General features: G+C 38.5%; 2 protein-coding genes across 3 annotated transcripts; one reads left to right on the top strand and one right to left on the bottom strand.

Moving 5' to 3' along the window:
* Nucleotides 1-1,337: 1,337 nt before the first annotated feature.
* Nucleotides 1,338-4,465, top strand: LOC113645065 (alcohol dehydrogenase 1-like). Of its 2 annotated transcripts, XM_027150371.2 has the most exons (9): nt 1,340-1,490; nt 2,177-2,278; nt 2,380-2,521; nt 2,621-2,708; nt 2,930-3,149; nt 3,266-3,526; nt 3,628-3,760; nt 3,894-4,032; nt 4,113-4,465. In XM_027150371.2, exons 1-9 carry the CDS (start codon nt 1,473-1,475, stop codon nt 4,141-4,143), a joined length of 1,134 nt encoding a protein of 377 aa, XP_027006172.1. In that variant the 5' UTR covers nt 1,340-1,472; the 3' UTR covers nt 4,144-4,465. The 2 variants fall into 2 exon arrangements, with proteins under 2 accessions (XP_027006171.1, XP_027006172.1); XM_027150370.1 differs by having other exon boundaries at nt 1,338-1,490; nt 2,380-2,708.
* metap1 (methionyl aminopeptidase 1) lies at nt 4,238-15,640 on the bottom strand. The gene is made up of 11 exons (XM_027150304.2): nt 15,450-15,640; nt 11,981-12,032; nt 11,795-11,898; nt 11,648-11,708; nt 10,613-10,704; nt 10,052-10,135; nt 9,409-9,547; nt 9,008-9,139; nt 8,668-8,811; nt 8,441-8,506; nt 4,238-6,242 (listed from the first exon to the last, which is right to left on the bottom strand). The coding sequence occupies exons 1-11, from the start codon at nt 15,564-15,566 to the stop codon at nt 6,076-6,078; spliced, it is 1,158 nt and encodes a 385-aa protein (XP_027006105.1). The 5' UTR covers nt 15,567-15,640; the 3' UTR covers nt 4,238-6,075.
* Between the last annotated feature and the right edge of the window lie 2,030 nt (nt 15,641-17,670).

Below are 17,670 nucleotides of genomic sequence, written 5' to 3'. Positions count from 1 at the left end.
TCTCCCTTCTGGCAGGCACTACAGAACTTAACTTTGTTTACCAAAACTGACAGAAACCGGAACAGTTTCTTTACCCAGGCAATCACCCTCATTAACAACTCACCATAATTATATTCCCTGCTTTATATCTACAGTATAAGTACTGCATTATCAGAACTGTCAGTCATCACATCATCCGTATGTTACACACACACTACTGTTGCTGTATATTGTACAAAAGCTCTAAAGTAAACTCTTTATCGTACCTGACACACAATACTGTTATTTGCACTACCATGCACTCTCACACACATGTACATTACTGATCAGTCATATATTCTGTATTCCTATTTAATACTCGTACTGTCTATACTGTCTCACATTGTCTGTTTTGTCTTGTATTGTCTGTTTTTGTCTTGTATAGTCCAAGCTAAATTTATAGTGTTATTTATGTCTGTACTTTTGATATTCACTGACAGCTGGAAGCAAATTCCTTGGCAAATAAACCTGATTCTGATATATTGCAAAATGTTTTGACAATAAACAAGACCAAAACAAACAAAACCAATAAAAGGCAACTGTTTTATCTATCTGCCTTAGATCTCACATGGCTAATGTAATTTTATTGTAAAAGCGAGCAGAGTAAGCCTATTGCAGAGCTCATGGAAAAAGAACTGCTATGCTATTGCATTTTTAATTATGCATGTTCTGTAGCATTTGTGTGAAAGATCGAACAAAAAGCACATTCGAGAAACATCATCTAGTGCATAAAGAACAAAAGATAAAATCACCAGATTAGATTAGAGATAGCATAACTCTAAAGGGCAAGCTTGTTTTAATGCAGTAATTACTATAAAATTACCCAGCTCTTGGCTCATATAGTGTGTGTAGCTTTAAAGCTGCCTAAGTCAATAGTATGCTAAGCAATGAAGGAAACAAAATAAATCACTTCAGTGAAACAGGCATATAAGAAATGGAGGAGCTACTGGAAGCAGACCAAGCTGCAGTGTGGAAAATATTCAGCAGTTTATTGTAGTTGTTTATCAGCTTCATTAAACATTACATTAAGCAGATGGAAAGACTCCAGCACAATCTAAAGCAAGTCGTCATATTTTATGTTGTACATATCTGTACCTCCTTTTTTAAACTGTTGACTCATTGAACTTAAAAAAGTTCATTGTATGACTGCTGACCCCAGGCCCAGTTCTTCTTCTCCTAATCCTAGCTACGACCTGGCTTGATTCTCAATCTTACATAAGTTAAACATAAATTATTAAACAAGTTCAAGAAACGAAGATCTTCTCATAAATCTGTTGGATCGCTTATAGCTCCTCCTTACAGAGCATTGGAGGAAAGTGCTGCACCACCCCATTCCGATTCTGTGTTCTGTATTCTTCTTGTATTGGCTTGAGTATATAATTGTGAGCCAAATATTCTGTGTCCTCCTTTTTCATTCTTTCTTTCTCGGTCTGCAGAAGTGACAGCAACAAGTTATGGCCACTGCAGGAAAGGTATGTATATTGTACACTTTCTGTTGGTCTTCCTTTATATTTGAAAGCTTGGCATGAATTCACCTCACTAAGTTTGCAAGTTTAAACTCAAGATTTATTTGAGATATGTGTTTTATATAAAAGTAATCTTATAGACTACAGCTAGCAGTCATGAACATTCCTTATTGATTCTGTATTTAGATAAAATCTTTGTGTTAGTTAAAATGATGAACCTTCTTTTACTTGGCTATCAACCATTTGTATGAATATATTTTTATTCAAATGAAATAAGACTCTATATACAATTTGAGACATAAAATGTAATATTAGAATATATGATGCACGAGATGATGTAGAAACAGTGGCCCACATATGGATATACTTAACTTTTAAATCTTTGAGCTTCCAATACAAATTTAAAATAGAAATGCAATAAAAAAAAAAACAGTTCCACCATCAGCACCTACAGTCCCAAATACTACAGCTGGAACAGTAATCATTTTATCATTTGATAAGGTTGTGAAATCTCACTTACAAACTCCACTAAAGTCAAACATTGCTCAAGAAGCAAAAACAGATGGTTGGAAAGCTTCCATGTGTGATCGCATATCAGTGTATCTGCAGAGTGTGTAACCATATTTCACTGCACTCATGAGGAACAGAGTCTCTATTCACTACACCACAAATTGTGTATGTGTTTTTTTTAGGTGATTAAATGTCGGGCTGCTGTAGCCTGGGAGCCCAATACTCCAATGGTGATAGAGGAGATTGAAGTGGCTCCACCCCAAAAGAATGAATTACGTATCAAGGTTGGACATTGCATGAATTAATCATATGTATAAAAATATGTTTACAAAAAAAAAAAAAACCTGAGGCATGAGGTATACTCTGATCCTGTCTTGTACCGTAGGTGATAGCTACAGGTGTTTGTCACACCGATTTGTACCATCTGTTTGAGGGCAAGCATAAGGAGGGATTTCCTGCTGTGCTTGGTCATGAAGGTGCTGGTGTGGTGGAAAGTGTTGGACCTGGAGTCACAGAGTTTAAACCAGGTCAAAACAGGATACAATGCTCACTATTCATTCTGTTTCTCTGGATTGCTGCTTGCTTGCTTACCTGTAGTGTACTGACCTCTTCTAATGTTTTCACAGGTGATAAGGTCATTCCCCTCTTCATCTCTCAGTGTAGAGAGTGCAAGTTCTGTAAGAGCCCAAAGACTAACCTCTGTGAGCAGAGCTGGTAAGAAACCTAAGGAAGTGTATAATGAATTAAAAACAAGAAGAAAGCAGAATTCTTAAAGCAAGAATCATGATCATTCGTGCATGTAGAATGTACCCTAAAAAATGTACCCTAAAAAGTTAGCAATCTGCAATAAACAGGTTTGTAAAGTTGGTAAAAGCAAAAAAGTGTCCAAATTGAAAGTCACATGGCATAAAAGTGTGTGTTACATTTTTTCACAGGACTAGTGACCGATATGCTCAGATGTCAGATACTATCACACGCTTCACCTGTCGTGGTAAGCCTGTCCTGCAGTTCATGGGCACCAGCACCTTTTCCGAGTACACGGTCATGAACCAGATTGCCGTGACAAAGATCCACAATGATGCCCCATTGGACCGCGTTTGCCTGCTTGGCTGTGGTATTTCCACTGGCTACGGAGCAGCAGTCAACACCGCCAAGGTATGTGTAGTGCTGTGCTCTGTGATTTAAAGCTAGTGGCACTAAGGCTAGGTGAAGTACTGCATGGTTTTGCTGCAGTTAGATGTGGGTTCATATATGACAGTATGTGGTTACAGGTTGAGCCAGGCTCAGTGTGTGCAGTGTTCGGGCTTGGAGCTGTAGGCCTTGCAGCAGTCATGGGATGTAAGAATGCTGGAGCCTCCAGGATCATTGCTGTGGACATAAATGAGCAGAAGTTTGAAAAAGCAAAGGTATTTGGTGCCACTGACTTTGTAAACCCCAAAGCACACAAAAAGCCTGTCAGTGAGGTTCTGGCAGAAATGACCAATGGGGGTGTGGATTTCTCCCTGGAGTGTGTGGGTAACGTGGCTGTTATGGTAAGTAAGCTGTGAAGTAAATGCATTCAATATTTTTTGCGTATGGCTCATTTCTCGATGACTAAATTATATATAAGTAAATTATTCTTGATTTTCTGAAGAGGAGTGCACTGGAGGCATGTGCTAAAGGTTGGGGTGTGAGTGTGCTTGTTGGCTGGACAGACGTTAGTGATTTTTCTGCTCGACCTATTCAGCTAATTGCTGGAAAGACCTGGAAAGGATCGCTCTTTGGAGGTAGCCTGGTATTTAATAACATAATCTAAAGCTTACCGAATAGACCTAGGGTTAAATTTCAACATTATGTGGCTTTTCATTAATAACAAATGTGCTGCAATTGATTTCTACATGTTTTTCCCGTGTGTCTCAGGCTTTAAGAGTAAGGACTCTATTCCAAACCTAGTCCTAGACTACATGGCTGGTCGTATAAAGCTGGACGAGTTTGTAACCCATACTATGAATCTCGAGCAGGTCAACGATGCAGTTGAGCTCATGAAGAAGGGGGAATGGTAAATGCCTTGTTATTCTATTGCTTTCAAATTTTTGATTTTTAAAATTTATCATCTAACAATTATTTCCTGTTTTACAGCATTCGAACCATCCTGAATGTGTCTAAATGAGAAGGGCACAGCTACTTCAGATCGAAGTCATTACTGCTTCTGCATATATTTTATCATTTAATAAAGCTTGCTAATACGAATTCTTTGTTTTGAAAATTGGCTAAATATTATATAACCCTGCAACACTCGAAAGGTGTTGGCTGAAACACTCACATTACTCAATTAGCGTATTTAACCTGCATGCTGTGATAAGCTTATAAGCCACATACTGGAATTAGATTATCTAAAAGAGTTCACAAACATTATACAATCGTATAAAAAGCTATGGGGTGGAAGCCATTATGTAAAATAGTTGCATGTGGTAATAAAAATGCAAATTCAATGATGCGTCTGTCTTACATCTTTATGAGCTCATCCTATTTACACCAAGACTTTTACAAGAATGGGGAGCCTAGTTAAGTGATTACCTACATGATTAAATAAAATGACCTTGGAGAATCTGCCACATGCTAAACTGCAATGAAACATCTGTTCCTTTTTATTTTGTGGAAATCACTTTTGAATATGACTGCAGGCCATATGATGTGGAAATTTGTTATGGAACTTTTGAAATACCTCTCTGGAACCAATTGACCAGCTATAATCCAAACGATATTTTACAAAAATAATCTGCAGACCAAACAGCAAATGCATTTAGGTATTTTAATATTGTGTCTTGGTCTTTGCCAAGCTAATAACAGACATGAACTGTACATCCTCATCTATTTTAATAAGCCAAAAAAGGAAAAAACCTCTTCAGATATTTCAGTAGACTCGTTGAAGTCTAAGCATCTATTACATAATACAATGGGTTCCATCTGCCAAATATCTCCCCGAACAAACATACCCCCATTTGAACTCCTGGTTTAGTAAACAAACCATCTTGAGGAGGGTTTATAGTAAATAGTAAAGTTCTTAAATGGCCAGACATAGAAGGGGTCAGAGACAAGGACAGTTGACACATAAATTACACTATAATTTATTTGTGTAGAATTTACTATGCTGTCACAAGTCTGTATAAACAAATATCTCAACCTCCCCATACCAAAATGCAAAACTGGACCTTACACTGACAAACACTGACAGAGACACAGGCAGACAGTTTACTCACATTTGGGTGAAAAACACAAAACCTAGAGACCATCCACAGGGAAAATCTGCTTTAATACAGCTTGAATGCAGATCAATGAAATGTTTTTGACTGGGTTTCAGACACACACAGTGCACCAATGACCAAAAGCCTATCAATGTTAGATCAACCATGAACAGTTCTGAACTGCATCAGCCAATTACATATGAAAAATAACATTTCTTTAAATAAATCACTACATAATGATCTGAATTTCATGAAATACATTGTTTGTTGTGAGGCACTCTTTTGTAAACAGGCGGATGTTGCAGGGAGTATGTCTGGGATAAACCAGAAATGAAAGAAAAAAAAATGTGTTAAGATTTTATTACGTCTGTTTGGTATCATTTTGAAACATATGACATGCTTACCATTCATACTTGGACACACACAATAAATCCTGAATTCAAACACAGCTTGTTCAATAAAGTAGTGTGTGTGTGTACGCATGTATATTTATGTGTACACACACACACACACACACACACACACACACACACACACACACACACACACACACACACACACACACACACACACGCACGCACCTACAGACACAAAAGGGGGAGTGGCACTGCAAGCAGGTCAAAAGTCAGTGCCTTCCAGTCTGACCAGATCCAAGTGAGTCCTATGACTGTTCAGATGATAAATTCATAAATAACAAATCTCCATTTCTCGCCCAGTTAGACACTCCATCAACATGGCCATTTGGCCAATAATCTCCTGCCCAACAGAGAACCACAGTGTGATTGGCTTATCGGTGACAGGGGCGGAGCAGATGTGTCCTCCACTGGGGGCAGGGCTTGTGTTCTCACCCAAGCACTCTACATCTGTGACAGGAAGTGAGCACGGCCATTTTCTTCAAGTCGACGAGTGAGAACCTCACAACCTGTTTCAGTCACCAGAAGTGTGTGTTCAAACTGGGCAGAGCGTTTCCCATCTCGAGTAACAGCTGTCCAACCATCTGGCCAAGTCTCATCCTGCCAACCACCTGCACAGAGGAGAAGGGCAAGTTTACAAACGTTCAAGCACCCTTGGAAAAGAAAGTAAGGACTGGAAGGTTTCTGATGTGTAAAGACCAAGCCAGCTTTTCATAAACTGGCATCAGTTTATCAGACTGGCAGTGCAGTGTCTGCATTTAGCTAACTATTTCCATTAATTATTGTTATAGTTAAAAGGAAGAATGATAATGCATTTCAACATTTCGATCAGCTGATACCGTGGTTGTAGACATTCAATTCAAGTTTATTTGACAATGTCTCAAAGCAGCTTTACAAAACAAACATGGAACAAAAGGTTAATATAAATAATAATATAAAGCTTAATAGAATGCAAAATTTAAGATTAATATTAGATAGATTTAGTTCACAATGTGTTTGTATTTATTCCCAATGAGCAAGTCTGAGGTGGCTCAGGCAGCAGTGGCAAGGAAAAGCTCCCTTAGACGGTAAAGGAAGAAACCTTGAGAGGAACCAGACTCAAAAGGGAACCTCATCCTCATATTGACCAAGTAATTGTTACTTAAGCATTCTAATAGATTAGCTCGACAGTATGTTAGATATGAAATAAAATAATGACCACAGAGATTATACACCTTAAGCTTTAATATGAGGGTATAAATGTCACATTTAGGGCAACAGTTAGAACAACCGTAATTGGACAATGAGCTGTTCAGCTGTTCTGGGGTCAGGTGTGCATTATTCCTTCATTATTTCACCCTCAAATACACAGATGGATGGGTCCAGAGTTGATTTCAAATATGAAGAGTGACATTTGCACTGTTTACTCTCAATAAGAAGTCCACACAGCTGTCACTGCCGGTGAAGACAACCATCATTTAAGTAAAAAAAAATCAGAACATACTCATCAGAATGATAGCAAAATATGTTAAGTGTGGCCTGATCTACTAGGAAGAATTCACAGCGGGGCTCAGGAACATCAAAAGGCCCAGGAGACCACAGAAAACTGCGATATGTGAAGATGACAGAAGAACTCTTTCCCTTCACAACAGAGGTAGGCATATCAATGTCAAAGTCAAAATGAGGATGACACAAAAATCAATTTGTATCAGAATGATGGGAAAAGAATATTATACAGAAGAAACACGCTGTTCATGATCTGAAGGATACCACCTCATGTCACAGATACATATGGCTTCTGATTGGCTGGGTTCCCTTGTATTTATTTATGTGACTGCTGACAACTGACTGCTGTCAGCAGGATGGATTCTGAAGAGAACATGGTTATATTATCTGCTCAGTCTCACTTTAATGCTTCAAAACTCATTGAAGGTGCTTCACACTGTAAATGGACAATGATCTGAAGCATACTTTAACCCTTGAAACAGGGGTGGTGAGGGCATGTTGTACTTGCCAAAGACTTCACCCTGTTTTGATGTAAATAAATACAAAAATAAAAGCTGAAAGTCTGCACTTTGGGATCATATCATTAATTCATTTAATCACTTATACTATTCATTATTTAACGTAAACTTCAATATACTGCATTACACAGCTAACATAACCATCAATGTCCATTTAATTTATGAAATTGACTATATGTGTGTGTGTGAAGAAATTGTTTGCTAATGCCTGCTATGGTTGGGTGCCATTATATCAGTGCCAAGAGCGTGTCTCAGGGTATGTTCATACCGGAAGCAAATTCACCGTCGGAAATATCGGTGGGTTGCAAATAGCTGCTGAAGGGAAAGTGAGATTGCAAACAGTAAAATCCTGACTTGTAGTGCAGCGCATAAACAAAGCTGATCTACTTTCACATTCATGAATATTTCATGTGCCATCCATGTTGACCAGCTGCAACAACTGTGAGTGGTTCAAAGATAGTTCACCCTTTCAAAAATTCATTCACCTTCCCCAGAAACATGGACATATATTAAGACACTGAAATATCTGCATGATCCTAACCTGAATGATCATAAAATCTTTCTTTTTCCCGAGTGCAAGGTCTATTTGCAAGGATCAAACAGACACATCCTGTGAGCACTGAGCACTTATGTGCAAGTCGAGTGAAGCAGAGTTCAGGAAAACAGCTGTGTGCAGTGGAATCATACCAAAAAACAGGCCTTTTCTTTACTATTGCTTGGTCAACCACAGCTGACAGTCCTGAGTTTAGGGCTTAGTATGAATGATTTATGGCAAATTAAATTGTGAGACTTTATTAGGCTCTTACCTTCACAAATCATGGGCTCAATCGTGAAGACGTGTCCAGGTTTCATCACTCCAACAGCTTTATTCTCTACACACAAACATAAATTTCGGTCAGGACAGGTTTTGTAATGCACGTGTGTATAAATGTCACGCACACTAACAATTACTGTTAGAGATCAGCGGATCACATGACATGTGCTCTCCTAATTTGCTCTGCATGCGTGTTGGGATGCATGCATAAATGCTTACTTGCATAATGTGGGACATTGGGTGCCGTGTGAAAGAGTTTGTGGATGCCATGACCGCAGTAACTTCGCACCACAGAAAATCCACTAGCCTGCGCATGTTTCTGAATGATGTTCCCCAGCTCACGATAACGTACACCAGGCTTCACTGGAACAACATGACACAAAGCATCCCTTTAGTCAGCTGCACCATGCTGCAGTGCAGCCCTGACCTCTACAGGCCACAAAGCATATGCAAAGCAGAATATTACACTGAGAACCACAGAGAAACAACTGTATACGCATGTTGTGTCTTATTCTAAAAGCATCATACAAGGCTAAAGCAAAATGCATCACTCTCTTACCAGCATCAATAGCTTGCATTAGGCATTCATACGTCGTCTGCACCAGCCTTTTTGCCCCTTCATCCACCTCACCCACAAAAAATGTCTCATTCAGGTCTCCATGGTAACCGTTGTGGAAAACAGTAATATCCACTGAAATATGAGAAGTTTAGTAATATTGAACAGTGACAGTGGCTATTTATCCAACACCACAAACATGTACAGCCATACACAGTACTGATTTTTATTTGTGTGTGTGTGTGGACACAGGTCTGACTACAGAATCTGCATCAAAAATTCCAAAGCAGTTTTATGAACCTGTTGATCTTCTGTCTAGATCTTAAAATAATACTGATATGCACCTTAAATACATTATCTGAAAACAAGTGAAAGTGGGAGTATTTTTGTGTGTGTGTCTGCACCATTAAGGATGTCCCCTTCTTGTAGGGTGCGGCGGTCTGGTATTCCATGGCAGATGACCTCATTAACTGATGTACAGCAAGACTTTGGAAAGTTGTAGTAGTTGAGGGGGGAAGGATAGCAATTCCGTGCTGTGCATGCCTGCAATGAACAGAAATCCAGGTACCTGATATGTTTACAGTGATTTTTGGTTGGATTTTACTCAAGTTAAATTCCAGAGTTTGGAGCACACCAGTGAAAAATTAGCAAAACTGTATGAAACATGTCGGTTCATGACGAAGCAACTCACAATAAACTGGTGGTTACATTTTTTGCAGCATGCTAATTCAGACCTGACTGGAAAAATATAAATGTACTTCCTTTGCATTATAGATAAGCTTTGTATGTTGCATGTATTAGTAATTATATTCAGTGGATGCAACACATAAAACATTTGTCCAGCTCACAGGTAGCAAAATTTACTACAGCAACAAGACTAAGCATCTAAGCATCCTTCTCTAGATAACAAAAATCTTTGTTCTAATATCTGTGTTTCCTTCTCAGTGATTGGTAAACAATAACTAGTAATTAAGGACATTAACGAAATTTAGTACTGAAATAATTATAACCATAAAGAAAGAATGGTCAGAAAGAAGAGAGAATTACCAGATGTACAGCATGATCGATCTCCTCTGTTGTCACTCCAGGTTTCACCATCATGGCAGCAATCTCGAGCACCTCTCTGGCCAGCTGCACATGAATCATCCAGACAAGTTAACACGTGATCTCACCAATCATCACCATGAGCAACGTTAACATGCTACACAGTCTAAGTTCATCATTATGCCTGCCATCTACCAACTTTTGTATTTTTAACCCGGAACAATTTTCTGCTCATCTGGCATTGTTCCTTAGCTCACAGAACACAGTTTTCAGACCAGATCAGTTCCCAGGACTGTACAAAGAAATTAAATTCCAGTACTTTCCTTACATTCTCATTACAAGATACTCAACAAAATTGTTTTGGATAACATCACCTTATAAAATTCACTTCTTTGTATTTAACAACCGATGACGTACAATGCACTTTGCACCTTAGGTACTGCAATGGAACATTTACACAGAAGACCAATTTCCATGTGGCAATACCAGACATTAATCATAACCAACAAAAAAAAAAAAAGAGAGAGAGAGAAAGATAGAGATAAAATACAAAGCTGGATTTACCTTGCAGACGATTCTCATGCCCTCAGTCTCTTCAGGAGTAAGGATTTTAATTTGGGAAGTCCCTTTAAGTGTCTGCTCTGTCTCAGACATCCCTACCAAGCAACAAAATAACACCAGTCACTAAAAGTCCAGCTGACTGAATTAATATTCACTGTTTGGATCAACCATTTAATCCTTCACTGATTTATGGAGGTCTCATAAGACAGTTGCACCGAGGTATAATCATAGGAAATTTAATACACAATAATGATAATTTTTAAAAAAATCAAATAAAAAATACTTCACTCACACAGACACTGCGAATAAAAAACAAAAAAAAATCAAAATAAAAAACTGCATCGTTCAAAAACTGTTGGACAATACAGCACCTAAATTCAAGGTCCTTATACCTGCCTTTGTCACTGCAGTGAGCAAAAGAAAACACAAACACGCATTGCAATAACACTCATACAGGTACGGAAATCTAAATACATCTCAAATTACACCCAACATAGAGCAGAGCAGGTAAACAAACCAGAAAAAAAAAAACAGATCTATAGGAAAGCAGGAACTGTGTACACTGAATTTACTATTGCGTATTAATAAGCTCTTACTGGTATTCAACTACACCCAACTATGAGCCTGTTACTAATGGTCTTGTTTCCCCATTACTTACAGGATGATTCCACAGCTGTGGATTGAAGAGGAAATAAAATATAGTTCCATACAATTATATATTGTGCATAGATCTAATATTACCTGCAGTCAGTATATAGAGCACGATCTGGTTACGAAATGACTGCTTAGACACTTTCTAAACCAACTATTAAAGAAAAACTGAATTCGTTTAATAAACCGATCTAAGTAGGATCCTCTAACTAAAAATGTTGATGAAAAATGTTTAGTCAACTACAAGAAGGGTTCAAATAAGAGCTATAAGAAAAAAAAGGCTTGTCATTTTGGAAATGCAAAACAAAAGGAATCTGGTTAGAGGACTACATTTTGTTACATATCTGTAATCTAATGCACGTGTTTGTGCAATTAATTCAGTCTTACCCAGGGGGTGATCAGCATAGTCTGGCCTCTGAATGTGCCCTGGAACTGGACGCATGGGTGTCTACAAAGACAAAGCAAACAAATTTATCTTTAAATTATCTTTTTTTTTTTTTTTTTAAATGCATGTTGTTTTATTTGTACTCATACCAATGGATAATAAGGTCGCAGCTTGCCAGAGTACTTATATCCAGGCCAGGGATCTGTGTTGACCTCCTTCCCCACACAGTTCTCCTCATCCTTTTTATCTTCCTCTGTCAAACACCCAATATCGAGGTCTATTATACACATCACCAGCTAAAACTACAGGAAGCACATTAGGAGCATGATACATACTTGCTTTCTTGTGGAGCAGTTTGTGAGTACCCCAGCTGCCTTTGAAACATTCCTAAAAACGACAGAAAGGTTTGTAAGCATGTATAATAAATGTTTTGTAAGTATCTGACAACAGTGCTATTGAATTCTCAATGAACTATAAGAAAAGTACAGGTTTATATGGATGCGCTTGATTCTAAAACATTTATTTATACACAGAAGGTGTTTCTTGTTACAGCACTGTGATGGTTTTCAAGACAGGGAAGAGAAATCAAGACGGGGGAAAATCAAGTTGGTGAAGGAATGACTGTTGTAGATGAAAACAGAAATGAGCTTGTCTCATAGATGTTCCGTGACATTTAACCAATTAACTAATGAAGATTTTATTGTTTTTCTCCAATTGCATTCACTGCTATTTTGTTTCTTACTTGAGAAACCTATAAGACAAAACATACAATCTATAATCAACTGTCTGTCTATCTCTCACAGAACAACCTCCAAGATCCCAACCAGTCTGGCTTTAAAGCAGCTCATTCCACAGAGACAGCCCTTTTGGATGTCTCTGAGAAACTACATGCTGCTAGATCAACCAAACTGTCATCTGTCCTCATCCTCCTTGACCTTTCAGCAGTGTTTGATACTGTCAACCACAAGACTCTCTGGTCCACCCTCAGGAGTCTTGGGATTTGCGGATCAGCTTGGGAATGGTTCGCTTCCTACCTTGAAGAGGGAGTGATATCTGCTCTACACAGACTTTCTACTGGTGTCCCACAGGGCTAAGTACTTTGTCCTCTTCTTTGCTCCCTTTATACTCAGTCTCTTGGTGAAGTTATTTCCTCACATGGGTTCTCATACTACTGCTATGCTGATGATACACAACTTATCTTCTCTTTCCCACCCTCAGATACCACAGCTTGTGATTGGATCTCAGCATGTCTGGCAGAAATATCATCATGGTTGACTGCTCATCAGTTAAAACTCAATCCTAGCTAAACTAACCTGCTATTCATCCCAGGTGATTCATCCCCGGGTCATGACCTTGCTATATCCCTATACAACGATCTGATCTCCCCTTCAGCCACAGCTCACAACCTTGGGGTAGCCATGGACAATCAACTGTCTTTTTCCTCTCATGTTTCTAATGTGACTCGCTCATGGCGCTTTCTTCTCTACAACATTAGAAGGATACGGCCATTTTTGCCCACACAGGCTGCTTGGGTACTGCAATGCACTGCTGGCAGGTCTACCTATGAACGCAATCCGTCCTCTGCAAATGATCCAAAATGCGGCTGCCCGGCTTGTTTTCAACCTGCCAAAGTTATCGCATACCACCCCGCTGCAGCGATCCCCCCACTGGCTTCCGGTAGCTGCAAGCATCAGATTCAAAACACTGATGCTGGCCTACAAAGCCAAAAACGGACCAGCTCCCTCTTACCTCAAAGCCCTCATCACTCCTCGCACTGCACTCCGCACCCTCCGATCTACCAGCACTGCTCGACTTGTTCCAACATCTCTCAGGGTAAGAAGCAAGTATACTACAAGACTCCTTTATGTTCTGGCACCAAGGTGGTGGAATGAAGTCACTGGAAGTCAATGAAGCTGTGTCACTAGCTATTTTCAAATGGCGGTTGAAGACCTACTTATTCAGGAAAAACTTCAACTAGCACTTCTTTCTCTATTCTCATTTATATAAAAATAAAAAATAAAAATAAATAAAAACTTTTTCATTGCAACTTTGAACAATGTTTTAAACATGGTATCTTAAGTATGTAACCTAGTGAACCAGCATTGATGTATCCAATGAGAGAGATTTAAGCACTTATGTATGTTGCTCTGGATAAGGGCGTCTGTCAAATGCTGTAAATGTAAATAATTGGTTTGCATAAGTAGTTTTGTGGCTATTGGTGAGCAAATAAGATTGACTGGCAATAAGACCATATCACAATGCATTTTCTGAGATATCACATATGATACATTGTCCTTATTTCTTTGCTTTGTAAACATTTTTTTCACGATCATGTCATGAATAAAGATCCTGTGTTTTGAGAAAATGGCTGCAAGAGTAGTGATATTCCTGCGAAGGCACATGACTAGTTAATTATTAGTCAAATGTCATGTATTAGAAACAAATTAACCCGTCGCCTCTCAGTCTGATTGTTCCTCTTACTAAAAAATTACAATTGTCTAATGATTCATCTTTGTGTGTCACTATACTATACTACATTCTATACCATATACTATACTTCCAAAAATTGATGACTGATTGGCATCCTGAGCTCTGCTGGCTTTGTTGCCATGTCTTAAATGATGGAGTAGTACAAGAAGGTAAAATTCTAGGGCATTGCTTCGCTCTCAGAAACTTGTTGGTCCATCACTAATGAAATTCAAACCATGCGCAGGTTTGGATTTCTAAAAGGCACCAAACTACCACCGATGAGCAAAGCAAATCACGAGGACACTATCTTATAATTAAGAAGTCTGATATAACTGCATAATATACTTTTTTTAAGACCGGGTGTTCTATACAGTATTTGTTTTAAAGTTGAGCAGATATTGTTTATAGACTTAAATATATGTGCAGTTGACGTGCAGTTCTCCCACACCATCACTGACAAGATGTAACTGCAATCTCTTCTTGTACCACAGTTTTAAAGCCTTTTATTGTATGACATAACATCATGAATTTTTTTTTGTCTATTTGTCTAATCATCTCTCCCTAAATCAGTGCACGGCTAACTAGTGTTTAACAAACTCAGCACTAGCCCATCCGTCACTGTGACTAACCCACATGTATGTATTTTTGGAGTGATACTGACATTATAATCAAGTTCACACCCCATATACAGACCCTGCAACAGGTGGCCGACATGAGAGAAAACCGACCAATAACACCACATAAACGAGAGATTTGATCTCAACTCAAAAATCCCTTCTGTATATGTTCTTTATTTAACTTCATACGTGCTTTATGATCAAATTAAACTGAACGTATAACTGCAGCAACGTGACCCTCAATACACTAAAGTACCAATCCTGAATTAACCCTTAATCTCTGAAATATATCATTAAAATGTCAGCCTGTATGGCTAGGAATGAAATACATGAGTTAAATAATGTATTTCATCTTATCGTGGCTTCTTTTTGTCTTGAAGCAGAAGCAGTTTTAGGCTCTACCGCTGTGCTAATGCTAACGCTGCTGAAACTATCAGGCTCCTGGTGCCAAACTAGTGCACAGTAAACCGGAAACCCCTCTACATCTAGTTTGCTATATTAATGTTAATGTTATGTTTTATCATGTGAGAAGTGTACACGAAAATACGTAAATATGAGGCACAAAAGTAAGAAACCAAGCCAGGTAACCTGGCCCACAGAGCTTGTTGTGCTAGCTGTACGGCTAAAACCGGGTGAGCCTAGTTTTAGCAACGTGCTAGCAGGCTCGTTAGCTTTGTACCACATAAACAGCAAGGATCAAGCGGAACCTGGGAACTACCTGAGAGCAGAAATATGATCCTTGTATCCCGAGTTTAATACATGTGGGACACTGCAATTTTGCTTCTTTACTGCAGCCTTCGGTTTCGCACGCCCGTGTCGCCACCACAGCCGCCATGCTTGAGAGAGAGAGAGAGAGAGAGAGAGAGAGAGAGAGAGAGAGAGAGAGAGAGAGAGAGAGAGAGAGCACGTGAGAGTGAGACAGACAGACAGCGCGAGAGGGAGAGATTGAGAGCAGCGTGTGTGTGTGTGTGAGAGAGAGAGAGAGAGAGAGAGAGAGAGAGAGCGCAGTACGTGAGAGAGAGAGAGAGAGAGAGAGAGCAGCGTGTGTGTGTGTGTGTGTGTGTGTGTGTGAAGGGGAGAGACAGACAGAGGGAGAGGGAGAGAGAGAGAGAGAGAGAGAGAGAGAGAGAGAGAGAGAGAGAGAGAGCGCAGTACGTGAGAGAGAGAGAGAGAGAGAGAGAGAGAGAGAGAGAGAGAGAGAGAGAGAGAGAGAGCAGCGTGTGTGTGTGTGTGTGAAGGGGAGAGACAGACAGAGGGAGAGGGAGAGAGAGAGAGAGAGAGAGAGAGAGAGAGAGAGAGAGAGTTCACTACATAGGATATGGCAGTGGATTTACTAAAACATTAAATATCCAGTAAAAAGTTGTTAGTTGTTAGTTCAGCGTCTAAGAATCTGTATAACGTATTAAAACTTCCATGAGTATTCATTCTTCCGCAGCTCTTAGCATGTTCATCATGTTTGACGTGTTATCACTTTTCTTCTTTATTAAAAACCAGTGTGACCAGTGTGGGCTGTGTTTTAGGCAGCTGGTAAAAAGTCAAGTAACTAAGCTTCTTCAGCAGGGTTTTATAGTTACATTAGATAATTCTTAGGTTTTTATATTTAATTTCTTTTTTTTATTTCAATTCTACACAAAATTGCACCCTTACATTTATAATTTTATGAATGTATGCCAACTGGGATATGCAACATAAATATTTTTATTATATATATTTTTTAAAAATCTTACATTTTGATCTTTGTGACTTTAACCATGACATGGATGCTGTTGCCAGATAGGTTGATTTGGGTATTTCTATAACTGCTGATCCTTTGAGATTTTCAGACACTATAGTCTATTGTAGTGTGAGTGTAACTGGAGTCTATTTGGCTTGATATCAGTAATACCACAGATATCTCTTTAGTTGTACTGGTTTTGTAATAGACATGGCCTGGCGTGCCTGAATAGAGAGAACCACACTGACCTAGACAATTTCACTTGATGGTTATACTGCTGTGCTGCTATGACAGAGCTATGTCAAGCTGATCTGATGCTGTGCTGCATCAGATCAGCTTGACATATCCTCTAATATAGAAGTGTCTGAAACTCATCCATGATAATGATGATGTTTTATTACCCACAAATGTAATGGACTCTAGTTTACATTTAAATCTCAAAAAAAAGGATAATTAGGAACTTCACTTCTTGTGCTTTTAACACTGTTTGTTGGCTTGTTTTATTACATTGACCTCTAGAGGGCTTCATTTACCTAATTATATTTATGAAATGCTTCCAAACAGTTAACTGTGAGTAAACTGGTCAGCTACAGGGACAGTCACAGAATTTCAGATTGCTTCACTTTTCTTGTGTAAGAAAAAACAAAGATATATGCTTATATACAGCTGTATTTTTTGTACTATGACCTCTGGGTTTAAAATTTTCAACCTTACATTCAAGTATCAGATGAGAGCACATGACAGCAACTAGAATATGACTACTCAGTGTGCTGTCCATTATTATTATTATTATTATTATTATTATTATTATTATTATTATTATTATTATAAGGTTACCACTGTTTATAGCATACCTATGTGAGCTAATAATCGAATTAATCGAATAAATTCCTAACCTTTTATTCCAGAATAACTCTTGCATCCCTAAAATGAAAACCTATGGGAAAGAATCGAGTTTTAATTTAGTTTAATTATTAATATTTACATAAACAAAATGACTTATTAATATTCCTGATAAGCTTGAAATGTGTAAATAAATGCTTTATGATTTCTCATTCAGGAGGTCAGGAGGATAAATACAAAATTGCATTTGTCCTAATTTTTTACATGTCAGTTGAAGAATTGTCTATTTGTAAATTCGTCTTCAAATGCCACCTATAAAACCATGATAATCCCAATGGTCACGCTCTAAAGGAGTATAAAGCTCAAGATAACACAGCTATTT

The sequence above is a fragment of the Tachysurus fulvidraco genome, chromosome 4 (assembly GCF_022655615.1).
Source record: "Tachysurus fulvidraco isolate hzauxx_2018 chromosome 4, HZAU_PFXX_2.0, whole genome shotgun sequence".
Taxonomy (NCBI): Eukaryota; Metazoa; Chordata; class Actinopteri; order Siluriformes; family Bagridae; genus Tachysurus; species Tachysurus fulvidraco.
This window is presented reverse-complemented; position numbering and strand designations above follow the sequence as displayed.